This window comes from Scophthalmus maximus, chromosome 3 (genome assembly GCF_022379125.1).
Source record: "Scophthalmus maximus strain ysfricsl-2021 chromosome 3, ASM2237912v1, whole genome shotgun sequence".
Taxonomy (NCBI): Eukaryota; Metazoa; Chordata; class Actinopteri; order Pleuronectiformes; family Scophthalmidae; genus Scophthalmus; species Scophthalmus maximus.
Window position 1 is genome coordinate 12653227 of NC_061517.1, and position 19216 is coordinate 12672442.

General features: G+C 42.7%; 1 protein-coding gene across 2 annotated transcripts; it reads left to right on the forward strand.

The window, feature by feature from the left end:
- The first annotated feature begins 125 nt into the window (after nucleotides 1-125).
- On the forward strand, nucleotides 126-19099 carry LOC118316289 (dihydropyridine-sensitive L-type skeletal muscle calcium channel subunit alpha-1). Of its 2 annotated transcripts, XM_035643951.2 has the most exons (45): nucleotides 127-602; nucleotides 2178-2283; nucleotides 4581-4720; nucleotides 4918-5051; nucleotides 5177-5329; nucleotides 5416-5621; nucleotides 5759-5862; nucleotides 5970-6115; nucleotides 6195-6276; nucleotides 6367-6527; nucleotides 6628-6853; nucleotides 6952-7159; nucleotides 7286-7406; nucleotides 7507-7621; nucleotides 7713-7812; nucleotides 7951-8020; nucleotides 8498-8630; nucleotides 8744-8873; nucleotides 8961-9020; nucleotides 9177-9283; nucleotides 9407-9494; nucleotides 10167-10274; nucleotides 10362-10414; nucleotides 10501-10647; nucleotides 10903-11104; nucleotides 11209-11367; nucleotides 11603-11713; nucleotides 11811-11894; nucleotides 12566-12613; nucleotides 13204-13230; nucleotides 13319-13444; nucleotides 13524-13589; nucleotides 13697-13788; nucleotides 13886-14045; nucleotides 14200-14327; nucleotides 14444-14540; nucleotides 14882-14984; nucleotides 15094-15195; nucleotides 15290-15423; nucleotides 15621-15746; nucleotides 16109-16311; nucleotides 16401-16477; nucleotides 16913-16959; nucleotides 17032-17106; nucleotides 17586-19099. In XM_035643951.2, exons 1-45 carry the CDS (start codon nucleotides 418-420, stop codon nucleotides 17874-17876), a joined length of 5541 nt encoding a protein of 1846 aa, XP_035499844.2. In that variant the 5' UTR covers nucleotides 127-417; the 3' UTR covers nucleotides 17877-19099. The 2 variants fall into 2 exon arrangements, with proteins under 2 accessions (XP_035499843.2, XP_035499844.2); XM_035643950.2 differs by having other exon boundaries at nucleotides 126-602; nucleotides 8744-9020.
- The last annotated feature ends 117 nt before the right edge of the window (nucleotides 19100-19216 follow it).

Consider the following 19216-nt stretch of genomic DNA (forward strand, 5'->3'; position numbering starts at 1 on the left):
CCTGCCCCAACCCCCCTTGATCCTGTCTACTCCCTTCTTCCACCTTCTACCCACCCCACCCTCATAACCATCCCCAAGCATGGCCTGTGTCAGTGGTTCACAGTCTAAATTTAAACTACAGCAGGGCCAACTGCTCCTCCAGCAACTCTGGGCCCCTGTTATTTTTCCCTGCCTGGGGGGGGGCTTTTTCTGTCAGAGGCCCTCAGCCAGGAGGAGACGCCTGTGAGGGAGACGAAGTCATAGGGAGAGGAGAAGAGGGGGAGAGAGGTTGGCGGAGGAGTGAACACAGGATCAGCAGGCCAGGACTCCACGTGCCTTCGCAACAGGGAGTCTATAGCGTGCCTCGCTTTGGGATTATACAGTTGAAAGGACTAACTTCTCGTGGAGTGGGAGTTTACCTCAGGTGGAAGCATCAAGATGGCGGCCAACGCAGAGGCGGCCAAGCCGGTCATCATGAATGAAGAGGAGCTGAAGAGGAAGCAGAGGGAGAAGCTGAAGAAGCTACAGGCCACAGGGGGCAACCCTCGACCTGCAAGAACCCTCTTCCTCTTCACCCTCAAGAATCCCTTTCGCAAGGCCTGCATCAACATCGTAGAGTGGAAGTATCCTTAAAATCTTACACACACACACACACACACACTCTCTCTTTACCTAACCCTGACCTTATGATATTTGTTTCCTCTTAAATTTTAAAGATTTACATTATGGGTCTTGCTTTTTGTCCCCAAAATGAAACTGTTAATAGATTCAGGTCCCCACAAGATGAATAATACCTAGACCACACACACGCATACACAGAGTGAGCATTCCCTTCAAAAATATGTTTAAATATAAAATGCTTAGTCAATCCTGCTACAGAAAAGCTACTTTTGAGTAATGAAATGTAATCTTAATGAATATACAGTATGTAAGATTGAGATATTGTATGCCTTCCTGTGGTTAAGATCACTGACAGTGCGGATACACAGAAAATATGTGTCTGCATGGCAGTGAATTATCAGTTGTGTGGTTCACCTGCGATAAGCCTGGGAGGCCAAATCTCTGTTAAGGCAGTCACTGATGTGTTAAGACTGTTGTAATGTATTTGGCCACCCCCTGTGCTAAAGTCAATTCTGTAGACCTCATATTTTCAACAGTAAAGCTTCCTAAACTAATCTACTTACATTTTAGCATACATAAAACATAAATGAAGCAGCCTCTTTATAGCGTCCTGACCGGCCGACATTCTGATCTTAATGTGGAAATCGTTTGGGCTCTGCTGGCCCCGATAACAGGAACACAAGGCAGGTTACTGAGTGATGTTAAGGCCCCTGTGGGGGTTGTCCTGCTTTTAGCCTGATGTCCATTCCTGTATGAAACATATTATCCATTCTTATGTTCACATTTCAAATAGTATGTATATATATAGACGTATAGAGTGTATCAGTGAATGTGCACTGTAACTCATCATTATGGTGTAAATAGTTTCTGAACAGTTGCATTGATATGCTCGACCAGGTCATGGGCTTTTTACTGCAGCAGATTAATCACATTGGTATGTGATCCAGTCACACAGGACATGGGTGCTGTAATTAGAGCAAAATTACCCAATATGACTAAAACTCTGTAGGTGCAACTTAATGTTTTTAAAAAGAAAACAAATCACTGCTCACAGACCTAAAGAATCAATAGACACCTCAAACGATAACACTTTTATTCCTGATGAGTAGTCGGTGTTAAAATGGTTTGGTCATATTCTTGGGCTCTGCAGCTGTTGGTCGGCATCACAGAGAGACATGATGCTGACCTGGCAGGGGAATTTTCTTGGAGCGCCCCCTATGGGCGAGAATGAAGCAGCACAGCAGACAAGATTACATGTGCTGCGGTTGCTCTGCCATGCCGGCTGCCCGACGGGCCAGTGTAGGGATGATGTTTCAAGCAGCATTTAGAGGCACCGATCAGTGTCGGCAGAGCTGCAGAGTTGTTTTGTTACATTACATCACAAGAAAGTACAGAAGAAGCCACACGAATAAAGTAACGGGCCAATTATTTTCAAAAAATGCCACTCAAATATTAGTGTCATGAGTTATTCCCTGTAAATTGTATCCATTTTTGCAATATTTCCTTTTGGAGTTAACTGGGTTTTTACCAGTCCTGCTCTTGTGTTATTGTTATTATCCTGACCATCCCCCATCCAGAACATTTGAGATCATCATCTTATTGACCATCTTTGCTAACTGTATTGCTCTGGCTGTGTTCCTGCCCATGCCTGAAGAGGATAGTAACAACACCAACACAAGATTGGTGAGTATGAGTGTGTCCCTTTCGCCTTTACTGTACTGCATTTCTTCAGGATCTGGTGGATCCCAAGTGGTTTGTGTTTGTATAATGACATGCTGGATGTGGTAAAGGAAACTCCTGGTCTCTTGGTTTTCTGACGAATCCAGTTTTTCACCATGACCAGAAGATAACTGTGCAGCTAGGTTCAACAATTTACTCGAGTTTAATCCAGTAAAATGAGGCTGCTTGGTGTTTCAACTGGTCACTGGTCTGAGTGCCAACTCACTTTAAAAGCCTCTAGACAAAACTCAGTTCTTTATTTGGAGTCCCATCTGTGTCTCCATAGGGACTTGTCATGAGACATGGGTCATGTACCCCTAAACTGGGATCAGTTCATCCTTCTCTGACCAGAACCTGCCTGAATTCATGTACCTCATGTGTGTAGTTTTCACCTCCATGAAACTCAAACCTGAACTCATTATATCTGAGTTGGTGGTTCATATGGCTTCTTTTTTTTGTTTTACAATAGTTATAGAAACATGTATTCTTCAATACAGGCATAGTTATCTAAACTAGCAGGGGGAGGGTTAACCCCAGGATACTACTTTATCATATTTGAACCTCAGAAGTGTGTTTATACTGCTGGGAGCCTGCGGACAATGTTTCACAGGTCTGAGACTGAACAATACAACCAATTCATTTAATTCATTCATTTGGTTATAGTGAAAGTGTCTTTGTGACCATAAGAGGAATGTTTGCTCCACAGTGTACTTATCCCTAATGTATTTAACATTGTATTTACATGGGCGTCATGATATTGATGGGCCTTATAGTGAGAGTCTTGATTTGTGGATCTCTGACATCCAGTTCAAATGTCATTGTACAGCACCCGTAGCCAGCCGTCACATAAAATCCTCCATGCATTCAATAAACGCCACAAATCACTAGGTCAAAGGCAAAATAAATCTTGTTGGCAAACAACCGGTTGACCTACATCACAGCCAGATTCGTCAAGTTATCAGGTAACTGGACCTAAAATTCACCCCTTTACTTTGGCCCTCCTACCAACCTGCTCCAAAATCCTTCTTACTTTTGCGTGTGCCATTCTTCCGAGGTGAGCGATGTAAGAGGAGCTAGTCAACCCATCCACCACCCCCCACCCCTGGCCCTATCCCACCCCCCTGGTACTGTTAGAAGTAGGTCGGCCCAGACACGTCAGCGTGGATACAGGAGAATGCACAAATATTGTCTCACGTAACCACACTCATACTACACACTCAGTAGCTCTTTCTATAATTCTATAATTATAAAACATCTTGAGTTTATATGTATCATTGTCAGTGTGTCTCCTTGGAGGTTCTTATTGATCAGAGGCTTGGGGGGCTGTTGTTGGGTGTTTCAGCCAAACATTATTGACCCGATTTGTGTAAAAGGATCAAAGGGAAATAAACATGTCATATATAATTTAGTGTTCCTCAAATGAACTCTGCTGGGGCTAAATTCCCCATGAGTCTTATTTGACTGTTCCCATGTAATTTCCTCTACATTTATATTTACATCAACAATAAAGAAGAAAAGAAAAAAAAATTTGGATGACAATTGCAAGTTGATTTGTGTGTGTGCCACCAAATAATACTAGTCTGACATGTCGCAGAAATGATTCAGCACCTGAGGGAAGCCGTGTTTACTCAAAAATATCATCACCGATTATAAAGACACAGATGCAAGCCAGAACTGCCAGCAGATGTTTTATTCAACAGTCCTGACATTTATCCGTTCCCCACTTCTGAATAAAGTATTTCAAATCCGGTAAACTGTTTGCTCTGTGTCAGACTCTCTCTGTCTCAAAGCTCTCACTTGATAAATTGTGGCTACAATTGTTCCATTCATCACCGACTCACGGGCCACATTTGTTAAAGCTGTCTGAGGTCATGACAGGTTATCAGAGCTAATGAGTTCATCTCTATTTTAAATTCAACCTTTGCTTAAACTCGAGAAGCTCGTTGAGGTGGCTCTCATTTACAGCGATCTCGTGTGATTGAATATTGTCAAAAATAATCACGCAAAAGCAACTGCAGAAATCAATTTAAAGGGCAAATTATTGATAAACGAAAAATAAGCAGTTATACACAAGGATGTAGTGGTTTGTTAGTAGGGATTTGACTGACACACATCTAACACCAGCAACATGTATTGCTCAGCTCCATAACAGGTGCTTAAAGCCAAATATGTAATTTTCTGCAATCTTTCCAGAGAATTGAACCCGAGTGTCGTGAGCTTTACAAAATATAATATCCTGGTTTGTGCTTGTCTTTTTGCAGGAGAGTTTGGAGTACATCTTCCTTATAATCTTCACGTTAGAGTGCTTTCTGAAGATAGTGGCGTATGGGTTAGTCTTCCACGAAGGCGCCTATTTACGGAACTGTTGGAACATATTGGACTTTGTCATCGTCTTCATGGGGTAAGATGAGCTGTGCGCTGCAGGTGGATATCGCCTTTGCCCAAGGACAGTTTTTCCTTGTATCACTGTAACTTCCTTTGACAAAGCGGAAAATGTTATATCTTAATTTTGTTTTGAAATTAATTAATACAGCTCATCTTCAAAGCAACATTTTGTTGGGGTACTGTAGGTGCTTATATTATCTCTTTGTCTGGCAGACTCTTCACCTTTGCTGTGGATACGATCCATATGATAGCCGACATGCCAGTGGAGAAGGGTGGGGGCTTTGACATGAAGGCACTGAGAGCCTTCAGAGTACTCCGACCCTTACGCCTTGTCTCTGGAGTCCCCAGTAAGAGCCTGTGATTTGATCCACATAAACCGTGTTGCTGTTTTATAGTGTTAAACCCATATTGAATCAATGTTTGTCTGTATTCTACAGCATTGTGATGATCTGGTTTTACTGTTCTCCTTCAGGCCTGCAGGTGGTGATGAACTCCATCCTCAAGGCCATGCTGCCTCTGCTGCACATCGCCCTGCTTGTCTTTTTACTGGTCACCATCTATGCCATCATGGGACTGGAGCTCTTCAAGTGCAAAATGCACAAGACCTGCTATTATACTGACACAAGTATGTATGAAGGCCACAATCAGATGCAGTTGAAGTTGGGTATTCACGTGATGTTATATTCATCTCTTTTTATCCGTGGCCCACAGTTCTCTATGCCACGGCAGAGGATGAGCTGCCGGCTCCCTGTGCTCAGGCTGGTAACGGACGCCGTTGCCTGATCAACGGCTCTGAGTGTCGACCAGGCTGGGAGGGTCCCAACAATGGCATCACCCACTTTGATAACATTGGCTTTGCCATGCTGACTGTCTACCAGTGTATCACCATGGAGGGATGGACCAAAGTGCTCTACTGGGTCAGTGACTGCTTGAACATTGTCTCACTTGTTTCTCAGTTTCAATATTGGGAGAATTTGTGTTCTAACCACCGACGCCTCTGGAATTTAGGTATTTCTTTTCAGAAGCGTAACAGATGACAGTGTTTGTCTTTCAGGTAAATGATGCCATAGGAAACGAATGGCCCTGGCTCTACTTTGTTCCCCTCATTCTGATCGGTTCCTTCTTCGTGCTCAATCTGGTTCTGGGTGTGCTCAGTGGGTAAGACGGCTTTGATAATTCCTGCTGTCCGTGTTTTGCTTCTTGACACAAACAAACTAAAAAATAATCACATTTGCTGATGTACTTTTCTTCCTCTCTCCAACCAGAGAGTTCACCAAAGAGAGAGAAAAGGCAAGGTCGCGTGGAGAGTTTCAGAAATTGCGAGAGCGTCAGCAGCTGGATGAAGACCTCCACGGCTACATGGAGTGGATCACTCACGCTGAAGTCCTGGATGCTGACAGAGAGGGAAAAGGTCAGTACTAAAAAACCAGCTCAGCACCCATCCCATGCAGTGATACTGTTGAGGTCAAACTGTTATTCTCTCTCGTCAGGACTGCTGCCTTTGACCAGTGGTGACTCTGACACAGACAGCCTGCATGACCTGGAAGGCAAGAGTCGAATCATCTACTATTAGTGAGTCAGCTGTTTTGTAAATGTGTAAATGTTGATATGGAATATCCACAGCGGCTTGTCACTGTAAGCCAAGATTATTTTTGTATATAGCCGCCTGGGCCGTCGCTGGAATCGTTTCTTCAGGATGAAGTGCCTGGTGTATGTGAAAACCAAGAGCTTTTACTGGGTGGTGATGTTCCTTGTTTTCCTCAACACCCTGACCATAGCGACAGAGCACCACCACCAGCCTGACATGCTCACTTCCCTACAAGGTTACAATGATTGATAGATATTATCATTAATATCCTTTTTACATCAATCATATTCCTCCCAGCTTCATCCATTCGCCTCTTTCCCCTCTTACCCCAACAGATGTTGCCAGCCGTGTACTGCTGGTGCTGTTTATCATTGAGATGTTTTTGAAGATGTATGCTCTGGGTCCTCGAGCATATTTCATGTCTCTGTTCAACCGTTTTGACTTCTTCGTGGTGCTCTGCGGTATCCTGGAGATGATCATGTTGTCTGCAGGATCCGTGGCTCCTCTCGGTTTCTCTGTACTCAGGTGTATTCGGCTGCTGAGGATCCTCAAAGTCACAAAGTGAGTCCAGTACCCTGAAAGCATCATGCTGAATTGAATTTTACAGCTGTTGTGTTATTTATTGTAATTCAACAACTCCTCCCTCAACTGATTTGCAGGTACTGGACCTCTCTAAGTAATCTTGTGGCCTCCCTCCTCAACTCCATCCGCTCCATTGCCTCCCTGCTCCTCCTCCTCTTCCTCTTCATCGTCATCTTTTCGCTCCTCGGCATGCAGGTCTTTGGAGGGAAATTCAACTTTACCGACCACAGACCCAGACGCAGCAACTTTGATAATTTCCCCCAAGCCCTCATCAGTGTGTTTCAGGTGGGGCTAGATGCTAATTTTTAAACTATTACTAAAGTTTGCTTTGATTTGTGAAACCTTACCTGATATTTGTGATTCATAGTTTGTAGTGGAAAGTCTACATTTTAACCACTGACTGTTCCTCAGATTCTAACAGGAGAAGACTGGACTACCATCATGTATAACGGCATCATGGCCTATGGAGGGCCAGTCATCCCTGGCATCCTGGTTGCCATCTACTTCATCATCCTCTTTGTCTGTGGAAACTGTATCCTTCACGATGTAATGTGATATTTAAAATGTGCATACATAACAATGATGTCAACACAAATCCCAGGGTTTTGTTTTCCTTAACTCGGTACAATGAGATATCCTCCTCAATGTCTTCTTGGCAATCGCCGTCGACAACCTGGCAGAGGCTGAGAGTCTGACTTCAGCTCAGAAAGAAAAGGCAGAGGAGAAGATGAGAAGGAAGCTACTAAGGTGAATAAAGGAGGTTTAACGTGGGGGAGATGATCTGCTCCATCTGCTCATGTTGGCATTTATTCTTTTCCTTTCCCATCATACCTTTCAGGTCCAAAATGCCGGACAAGACCGATGAGGAGAGGGAGAGGATGGCCAAGAAACTTGCAGAGCAGAGGGCCAAGATAGAGGGCATGCCCACCACAGCCAAGGTTAGTGATTTTTTTCTGGTATTATATTACTCTTAAACACTAGCATATTCATTTAAAGTATAAGATTCTATACATACACTAGGTATATAAACATGTGTACTGTAAATCTGTGTGTGTGTGTGTGTGTGTGTTTTCCAGCTCAAAATTGATGAGTTTGAGTCCAATGTCAATGAAGTGAAAGATCCATTCCCACCTGCCGACTTCCCAGGTAATACTAAAACTAAGCCTCTGCATTTCTTGCATCTCAAACCATTTTCTTTCAGCATTGACCATTGTAGCAGAAGGAGTTCACTGGTTGCAGGAATTTGTATTCATTTCACTGGCTCTTAACCAGCGCTGCTGTCTTGGCTGTGTTACAGTACAAGTATAGTAACCCCTCATTATTATTAGACTCAGCCAATTCCCTGAGCTTAGTTTATAGCAGAGTCTAAAGTCAGGCTATTTCCACACGACTCCATATAAAGCCTTCTATGTGATTCAGTATAGGTAGTATAACTTATATATCTAGCATATATTTCCACTCAATTAAAACTCATGAGTATTAATTCAATTTTCTGGATGTTTGCTTTTCTCTCTCTATATTCTCTCTGATGCTGTTACATGAGTATCACTAATAGACTAGTAAATAGTGGTAGATGTGACATTACGCTACAGAATTTTGTGCCTGCTCTCTTCCACATGGCAGGTGATGACGAGGAGGAAGAGCCGGAAATCCCCATCAGCCCTCGGCCCCGACCGATGGCCGACCTGCAGCTGAAGGAAGAAGCTGTTCCATTGCCTGAAGCCAGCTCCTTCTTCATCTTTGGCCCTCAGAACAAGTGAGAACCCGACTGTCCTTGCACATAATACCAACCTGAAAATGTATTTAACATTACAATTAACGATATGTATGTGTCTGTGTGTGTGCGTTTGACTATCCACTGGTGCCCAGGTTCCGCAAGTTTTGCTACAAGATAATCAACGCCTCGTCCTTCACCAACTTAATCCTCCTGTTCATCCTGCTCTCCTCCATCTCCCTAGCAGCTGAGGACCCCATCGATCCTAAGTCCTACAGGAACCAGGTGACGGTCGGGTCGAGCGTTACACAACGGACAGGAACTGCAGAAAGAACATTTGATAACATGACTCTCTCTGTGTCTTTCTTCCAGATCTTGGCCTATGCTGACATTGTCTTCACAACTGTGTTCACCATTGAGATTGTACTAAAGGTAAAGACAACTGAGAATCGTGTTCCGTATATTTTTAATCGTTCTGTATGGCTAATTTTGGTAGTCAAGATACCAATTAGAAAGGTGAAAATAAGTTCATCTTGACATTTAATGCTTCAGCATTCTGTGGGTAACTTTGATATATGTGACCGACAGATGACAGTGTACGGAGCCTTCATGCACGAAGGCTCCTTCTGCCGTAACTCCTTCAACATCCTGGATCTGATTGTGGTCACAGTCTCCCTGCTCTCTATGGGAATGGAGTGAGTGACTACGCAAGATATGGAACTTTCCCATTGTTATTTTCTTTCTCTACATTACAGTTGTTCAGTTTTTTCCAGACATGCATATCAAGACTTGCTTTTTTTGCCGTGTGTTCTGGGCAGATCCAGTGCCATCTCTGTGGTGAAGATTCTCAGGGTGTTGAGGGTGCTGAGGCCTCTCAGGGCCATCAATAGAGCTAAAGGTTTAAAGGTACAACACATGCATGAATAATTCCGATGGGAAAATGTTTCCCATGTGGAAAAAGCTTTTCAGACCCTTCACTCATGTTTAAGTACCAATACAATAATGAGAACATACTCAATTTCCAGTAGATACAATTGACATTTCATCTCATGACATTACTAGATTGTTAATACAGATACATTACTCATTAGTTGTGTTTTAAAGCTGTAGCTTCTTAAGATGAAGTTTACCTACCGTACCTTCCATTAGCTTCTTTAGTCTAGTGGGGACTAACCATCAAAGGGGTCATGGGATAGTTACAGGGATTGGAAAGATTTTTTTTTTTTTTGGTGAAATATTGCACCTCTAAATATTTAAACAAACCTTCTGAGAGGTTTAGAAGGAAATGTCTCTGTGAACAACCTCAAATAGAAACTGGGGGTCATGAGCCGTTAATAATCCTTTATAACCTTTTTTGTTCATCAAAGTTTTTTTTATATAAGATCTTCAACTGAAAAGTACAGTGTGTTGAGATTAATACTATGTAGTAAAAAGTACAAGATTTTCCTTTGAATTGTAGTGAAGCCAAATTAAAAAGTAGCAGAAAATGCAAGTACCTAATCAAGTAATTGTATTTGCTCACTGTGTATTTTCAGAAACCTGCACCTGACTTGTGATCATTGTTTGTCTGTTCTACAGCATGTGGTCCAGTGCGTGTTTGTGGCCATCAAAACCATCGGCAACATTGTCCTGGTCACCATGCTGTTGAATTTCATGTTTTCCTGTATTGGAGTGCAACTCTTTAAGGTAGGATTTGACACCACTTGCGGTATGAAAATGTCAAAAGTCACGCTGCATATGTAATAAATGAATCGCTAATACTTTGCCTCTCAGGGAAAATTCTACAGCTGCACAGACGCGTCCAAAATGACAGAGGAGGAATGCCAGTAAGGCGGAGATGTTTCAGATATTAATATTCCATCAAAATGCATAATGCTATTTTAGAGTGACCATTGGCTGTGTCTGCTCCCAGGGGATCCTTCTTGAAGCACATGGAGAATTCCCTGCAAGACACCGTGGTGGCTAAGAGAGAGTGGCTCAACAATGACTTCAACTTCGACAATGTGTTCTATGGCATGCTGGCTCTCTTCACTATTTCCACATTTGAGGGCTGGCCAAAGTAAGCACTGCTTACATTTTGATTTGACTAATTGTGTCCTTGATAGGATTGTTTTGATTGAGTTAGAAGACAGGATATCTCATTACGTGGATATTGGGATAGAAGTAATTCCATTGTCTCGAGCCAGAGATTGTAAAAGAGGCAATATATCCTTTGTAATCCCATGAATTATATATTCCATCTCCACAAATGACCCTGATTGTGTCTCTAATTTTTGATCTTTGTCCTGCTTACTTCCTCGCCATGTGTTCCCAGACTGTTATACAGAGCCATTGATTCAGATGAAGAAGACATGGGACCTGTCTTCAACAACCGCGTAGACGTGTCCATCTTCTTCATCATCTACATCATCCTCATTGCCTTTTTCATGATGAACATCTTTGTGGGCTTCGTCATCGTCACTTTCCAGGAGCAGGGCGAGCAGGAGTATAAGAACTGTGAGCTGGACAAGAACCAGGTACAATAAGACACTCAGCGATGAAGCTTTGGACATTGATAGAGTCTATTCTTGATCAGTGAAATCTAAAACATCTTTCTTTTGTGTGATGCCCCTCCCTTCAGCGTCAATGTGTGCAGTACGCCCTGAAGGCTCGTCCTCTGAGGTGTTACATCCCCAAAAACCCCTACCAGTACAGGGTCTGGTACATCGTCACCTCCTGCTACTTTGAGTATCTCATGTTCCTCCTAATCATGCTCAACACCTTGTGTCTGGGGATGCAGGTATGTGAATCAAGGTCACGTTGTTCTCTATCAACATTTCAATGATAGATAGATAATGGATATTATTAATAACGTTATTTTTTCCCATTTCTGTCTGGTTTAAATTGGGCATGGCTCAGTTGGAAAAAAAAGTGATACCACATATTCCCATGTACCAATGACATTCTGCAATCATTCTATGTTAGTTAGTAGCTGCAACACGTAAAGATTAATATTTGCTTTCCCTTTTGAACAGCACTGTAACCAGTCAGACCATGTGACCAAGCTGTCGGACACTCTGAACATGATCTTCACTGTGCTCTTCACTGTGGAGATGATTCTCAAGCTCATGGCCTTCAAAGCGAGAGTAGGCACTCAATGACACACTGACGTCTGTCCTTCAAATGCTCATCCACTCAATCCGGTGTCCTACTGTCTCATCAGTGATTTGCCTCTCTGCACAGGGCTACTTCGGAGACCCCTGGAACGTCTTTGATTTCATCATTGTCATCGGCAGCGTCGTGGACGTCATCTTGAGTGAAGTCGATGTGAGTGCGAATAAGAAAGAAAATATTATTTAATCTATTCTAATGAACTCCAGATTCTCACTACAGGTGCTGTACATGAAAGTCCCTTGTGTTGTCGTAATGAGACGTTCCCAGTCAATAGTATGGTTTGAATTGAAATTGACTGAATGTATTTATTCAATGCTCTGACCCAGAAGTATATAATCGTGGCCCAACAGCTGATTGGTGCCAGCAGCACTAGCTCACAGGACATGGTCAGTACTGTTCCAGGACCATTTCTACCTCATCCCCTCCACTCACAACCTCCTCTGTGGCTTACGCAACCTCAGATGTTCTTCGCATTTCCATCACAAAAGCATCTAAACATTTTTTTATTCATTACAATAAGTTCACTGATCTAATATGTTGTTGTATATGTTGTTTGGGCATTTAAAAAAGAGCACCATATCAATTAAGGGTTTCAGTGTTGTTCTATGAGGGAATGCCACACAAACAAGACGTGTTTCTTCTGACGAGTCACAGTTTTATCTTGTCGCTGTTTCACTGCATAATCCTCATTGTTTTTGTCCACCTGGTTTCCTCCACCTGGGACTTATTTCACATTGTCTTACTCTCCCACCCCCTTTTTTTCTATCCCCACCAACCCCTCTGCCCTCCATGCATCCCACTCCTCACCTGTCTATCCTCCACAGACTGCCCTGGCCTCCAGTGGAGGACTGTACTGTCTCCATGGCTGTGCTGTAAATATCTGATCTGCACTGCACTGCACTGCACTGCACTGCTGCATGAGCCTTGCTGTGTTTGAGCACTCCACTGTGTTCTCTACTAAACGGTTGTGATACTGTACTGAACAGTTTGTGGATCGATCTGCCGGTGAAGCATCTTTGTTTCTACTGTCTGTCTCATATGTCAGATACAGTAAGACCTCAAGTTGTTTGCCATATTGTGTTGCAGTCTGGCTCCTACTCTCTATACAAATAGGGCGACATCTCAACGCATTTTTTGTAATCAGTATTAATGATGGCTGAATGAGTGAGAACTGTTAATATTTATGACAGCATAGTGTGTGTATTTTGTTTATTTCGCATGAGTTACAAGTTTTTTTTCTAGTTTTCAGCAACTAAGACCGGGAGGCTTTGTAACTCATGAAAGGTGGAACAATCATGTTTAATATTAACCCTATTTGGAATTTGTAAATGATACCTTAACACTGTTAAACCATTGATACATGCTATGTCTGATATATGCTTCTTATTAATGGCATCATAACTTATATCATACATAAGTTGTGAAAAGTACAGTATGTCATCTTTACATCTTCTTTGTGCAGGAGACGAATCCTTTGCAAGTCATTGCGGTAAGCCTAAACTGTCCCGGTATTAAAACCCAGCGATGTTTTTATTGTTTTCTTTTCTTCATGTGCTTCATGTTTCTTCCGTCCGCAGGCCTCTGAAAACGCCTCGGTTTCCATCACGTTCTTCCGACTCTTCCGTGTCATGCGTCTGGTCAAACTGCTGAACCGTTCGGAGGGCATCCGTAACCTGCTTTGGACCTTCATCAAGTCCTTCCAGGTCTGTCACACTCATTGTCATCATTTTCATTGTTATTCTCGTCCTCCAACAAAAAGATCATTTTGTTTTGTGTCCACAGGCTCTCCCTCACGTAGCTCTGCTCATCGTGATGCTGTTCTTTATCTACGCTGTCATCGGGATGCAGGTACTGTCTTCAACCTCTTTAGATTTTCTGATCAAATGGCACTGAGACAAGTATCTCCATTTGACACCGGTACACTAATTTTGTCTGGGATTGTAACGTCCCTTCAGATCTTTGGAAAAGTAGCCTTAGTGGACGGCACCCAAATCAACCGCAACAACAACTTCCAGACATTCCCTCAGGCTGTTCTGATGCTATTCCGGTGAGTCTGTGGGCAGGGATGCGCCTCAAAGCTCATTGTTTTCGGAATCAAAAAAAGCCAAGATCTCACCATTGTTGTTGTGCATTTATGTGTCCAGATGTGCAACTGGAGAGGGTTGGCAGGAGGTCATGATGGCTTCGATGTATGGGAAGAAGTGTGACCCCAAGTCTGACTTCCTGCCAGGAGAGGAGAACACCTGCGGGTCAAACTTCGCTGTTTTCTACTTCCTTAGCTTCTACTGTCTCTGCGCCTTCTTGGTGAGGAACAGACGAAAACTCAACAGTTATCTTTAACGCTGCATTAGTATTTATTGTTATATTTGAGCTGTTATCCTATGATGAAAAAGCTCCTCTCCATCCCAGACATGTTGAAACAGTATAAATAAAGGTATTTTGTTTCTACCTTCTTCAGATCCTCAACCTGTTTGTAGCTGTCATCATGGACAACTTTGACTACCTGACCCGTGATTGGTCACTCCTTGGTCCTCATCATCTGGATGAGTTTAAGAAGATCTGGGCTGAATATGACCCTGAAGCCACGTAAGCCAGAATTCAGATGAGATCCACAATTTAATTTCTACATGTTAATTAACCCCATTGATTTGGTCAGATTAAGGTGGGTGCCACCTTATAACATGTTCCTCTTGATCGAACAGCGGGAGAATCAAACATCTGGATGTGGTGACACTGCTGCGACGCATCCAGCCTCCACTGGGCTTCGGCAAGTTCTGTCCTCATCGCGCTGCGTGCAAGGTACGTACAATCATAAACAGGGTCAAAAGAATATTCATATTACTTTATAGATGTCTTACAATGTTATTTTTAATTATACATTTTATTTAAAGGAGTTATACATGGTATCCAAAGTCAAAGCCCTCCTGCGTTTCACCTCTTCTCCGCCGAGCCTTCCTTTCCTCACCTAAAATAATATTATTAAAATAATGCTGATGATGATGATGATAATGATAATGATAAAAGCATTGAATTAAGTCAGTTGCTAAAACTATTGAGGAAAAAAAATACCAAAAGTATTTGAACTTTTATTGAATTGTTCTATTCGTGACTGGTGCCTGAATTGTCTTGGTGTCTTGCAGCGTTTGGTTGGTATGAACATGCCTCTCAACAGCGATGGCACCGTCACCTTCAATGCCACCCTGTTTGCTCTGGTCAGAACTGCTCTCAAGATCAAAACCGAGGGTACAAAGCATCAGTAACTGATTGAATACAATGAACAGATATATGTTTTTCCTCCCACCTGATTTCCAAACTGTGATTCAATGCAATTTTCTGGGACTGTTTTGACTAGGTAATTTTGAGCAGGCCAATGAGGAGCTGAGGGCCATTATAAAGAAAATCTGGAAACGCACCAGTATGAAACTGTTGGACCAGGTCATCCCCCCGATAGGAGGTGAGTCTAAATAAATATAATCAGTAAGATTTCACCTTTCCAAAATAATCCACTACTTCTCACGATGATTACGCTCTTACTTGTCTGGTTATAGATGATGAGGTAACTGTGGGGAAATTCTACGCCACCTTCCTGCTCCAGGACTATTTGCGCAAATTCTTGAAGCATCAGGAGGAGTACTACGGCTACAGGCCCACGAAGAAGAACGCCTCAGGCCCAGAGATCCAGGTGAGCAGACAGTATATGGGTTCAAAGTCATATTGTCATCACTGCACTTAGCTCACAATCCCGCCCTGCTTACAGTATATCTCACTTGCTGCTTTTCTTGCACTTGCACTCAATTTCATCTTTTCTTTTCTTCCTGTCCTTGGGATCGCGGTGGCTGTAACTCTTTGTTTCTCCACATCCTCCGTGTTTTTTTCTAGGCGGGTCTGAGGAGTATAGACGAAGAGGCAGCTGCAGAGATGCACAGGACAATTTCAGGAGACCTGCAAAATGAGGAAGAGTTGGACAGGGCGATGGAGGAGGCTGGAGAAGAGGGAATTTACCAGGTGAAAACCAAATTCTGAAATAAAGTGCACAAAAAACTGCACCATCATTGTTGTGTTTAAGACGCAAACCTAAATTTTTTTGTTGTTGTCATCTTCAGTTTTCATTTTTGATTGATAAAAAGTGGTTGCCCTTTGGTTCGCTCAAAACCCTTTAAAGTTCTAAAAATGCTCAATGTCAAAATGAACTCGTCGCAGTTTTTCATATTTCCTGTACAAGTGGGCATGTTTTCCTGATTATTCCTTATGGTGATAATATAATCTAGAAAAAAAAATACTATAATATAATAGACTTCTCTAATTGATTAACCATGTGCACTAATTTGGGATTATACCTGCATGTTTGTCTTGCTTGGTGTCTCCAGCGCTCACACGGTCTGTTTGGTAACCGGGTGGACCCCTTCTCCTCTGAGCCCACCAACACTCAGTCCCCACAGGTGACCAGCCAGCGGCCCCTCCAGTTCTCTGACAGCCAGCCTGAGTCCCCACCTGACTCCGCCCTGGTGCCCACTACCGAATTTTTCCCCACAACCCCTAAGAACAACACGAACAACAACGCCTTCGCAGAGTGAGTACCCAACAGGCGCCGATCTACCATGATGACACGTGCTCAGAGTGATAATGTGGAATGGGTGGTGATTTGTGTTTATCTTTCAGCTTTTCATTTGAAAGAGAAGGCAGTCCCGAGGAGTTTTACAATTCTGGTGACGATGAAGAGCCGGGTTCGTCCAGAGGTCTGTTGTAGACCACTGCCTCTTCACATACAGTGATATTTTTGCTGTTTTGTTACAGGGTTTAGTGTACAGTGCTGCAGTCAGCATTTTGTATTACGGGTCAAAATGACTAATTAAAGTTTAAAAATAACGTATGGATGGAATCTGGCAAATAAATAAGACCTCAGAAGATTTAAAAGAGATGGATTAAGGCTACAATTATTTTACTTATTTATTATTTTCTCAATTATAGTAAATTTGCATTATTTTGGTCTATAACATGTACGAAAATGGTCAAATAAGTAAATAAATAAATTTCCCACAGGTGGAAAAATTTAATCTATCAAGGGTAAAATAATTGCAAATTAATTTTCTGTCAATAGATTTCTGTAGATACCTTTTCATTGTCCTTAATAAAATACATGTTTGTTTTTCTTTTTGTTCACCCTTGTCCAGACAACAGGCGCTCCTGGAGCTTCACACTGAGAACACTCAAAAAAAAGGTAATGTTTTATTAGGGGAACTCATCCACAACTCATGCAGAGGCTGAATGAATGCATGTGTTTTCTTTGCAGTTCCCTTACGACCCTCACTATGAGGACAATCAGAGTGAGAGCTCCCACACTGCAGCTGACCAGCTCGTCCAGGAGGTAAGTCTCTGACCGGCCACCTCTTTAATGAAATACTAACTCATTGACACCAGGAAATGATGCTCTGATGACACACTGTCCCATTTGTCAGAGATAATAGAGATTTGTTGTTCAGCTCTGGCCTCTACAAAAATGTAGGCTAGTCCTGAATTGAACTACATTTATTTCTCCTTAAAGTACAGTCAGTGAAGTTTCAATCAGTTTATTTTCGAGATTTCAAGAGCAGACGCATTACACACTTACAAGGACGCCGGAGGTAAGGGTGCTGCAGTGGCTCCCACTGATGAGAGACTGCAACTGCAAGACAAAAAGGTTTTTTCTAAAATCCATTCATTTTTAAGACTAACATTTTGAGAGTAGCGTAGTATTAGACGTAACGTCCACCCATTTTAATTAAGGCCCGAGCGCCACGTCTGTTTGGTAGAATAGAAATGTTACTGTACGTAAGCACCAATACTGCATATTGTTCTGTCTTCCAGGCTCTCGTGGAGGGCGGTCTAGCCTCCCAGGCCAGAGACGGGGACTTTGTGTCTGTGACTAAGAGGGAGATGGCTGATGCCATACACATCCCCATCCCTGAGATGGAGGGCCTTGCTCGGGGCATCTTAAATGAACGCTCTGTCAAAAAGAGGCGCCCCGTCCCGGAACCTGGCCGACATGTGGCCGCACAGGAAACGCGGCAGCCAGACCCCGCCGTGAGGAGAAAGAGACGTCCAGTGCCTACGGTTCCCTCTGTGCCTAAGCCGGCCAAGGCCGACTCCAAAGTTTAGAGGCTGACACTTTACGTTTACGCGGTTATGTGGTTTTTACTCTTGCAGGTGGCTCCACCTTACCTCACTTTACCAGGCTTCGTCGCCCACGTGAAAAATCTGTATCTACTAGCTTGGCTCAAAAGCCTGAAGGCTTGATATACTGTCACGTGGAGCTTAAATTGAACCAAAGAGAAACAATATCTCTGATCATGAAACATCTTCTTAATCCTCAGATTTATTGAAACTAATAAAAACACTAACTTATCTGAGAGCAAACAGGTTGATGCACTCCTTTCTTTGTAGCGTTTGTTGAGGTTATCCATTCCACAGACTTATGGGACAACCATGTGCGTGAGCGGAGTGTGTTGCTGAAGCCCCAGAGAGAGAAAGAGAGAGAGAGATGATGGTGACCGATGACTGAAATGTGTGAAGTGACTCAGCAGCTGTATTTAGCAGGCTGCAGTTCACTGAGAACAATGGGCGAAGACTCCACTGAGTTTCTATGCATCCAGGCCCAGATATGTTCAACCGAGTGTTCGGTTGACACTGTTGACGGGCTCTGGTGCAAACGCTGCAAGTTGAAGTTTGCAAAGCAGCGTCCTCTGATCCATTAGGACTTACTGTCTTTGTCTGTTATTATTGAGATTTTAGGTTTTCTCCTGCTCACAACTGTTTTTCTATGCAGTTGATTCCAGCAGATTTTAAAGAGGACATTTTTTCTTTTAAATTTGGGACATAGAGGTACGTTTCATTTATGAAATAATTGTCTAAAGGTTTAGCTGTGTTTAGGTATTTTTTTCAATGTTTTTCATATACATTAATGTCATAATTTTGAGTTGGGAGGGAGGGTTGGTTTGACCTGTACAGAGAATGCATCTTCAGCATACCTGGAGTATGGTGGATTTAGCCCGTAAAGCTCACTGACGGTTGTTCAAATCTTTATTTTTAATTGCATGGGCATAAATTATTGCACTTGTTTCATGTTTTGTGGCCAAATGCAAACATGACAGGCCTTTAAGAGTCCTGATTTCTTTTCCTCTTGTTTACATTATCCTCTGATCAGCCTGTGTTTTGCCGTCATACATGAAGTTTCCACGTTTTGGAGATTACCCCTATTTTGAATGAACATTACAGCTCAACTTCTGACCTTAGCTCTCCTTCACTCCTGGATCTGTGCCAATATGGTTGATGTTACACTGATGTTTCCACCACTGGAAAAATAAAGAAATCATCCAAAAGCATGCATTTGTGTTAACATTTTTTTGTTTTGCAAACAAACCAAAAATAGATATCTGACATCAGACTGGGATTCAGGAAAAGGAAAAACACCAGGTGAGTCTGCTGCTGTAAATAATCAA

Excerpts from the sequence above, each read along its gene's own strand:
- LOC118316289 (XM_035643950.2), top strand. The coding sequence starts at position 418 with ATGGCGGCCAACGCAGAGGCGGCCAAGCCGGTCATCATGAATGAAGAG. Across the intron at positions 5,622-5,758 it reads GGACCAAAGTGCTCTACTGG|GTAAATGATGCCATAGGAAA; the intron begins GTCAGTGACTGC and ends TTTGTCTTTCAG. Across the intron at positions 17,107-17,585 it reads CTGACCAGCTCGTCCAGGAG|GCTCTCGTGGAGGGCGGTCT; the intron begins GTAAGTCTCTGA and ends TCTGTCTTCCAG.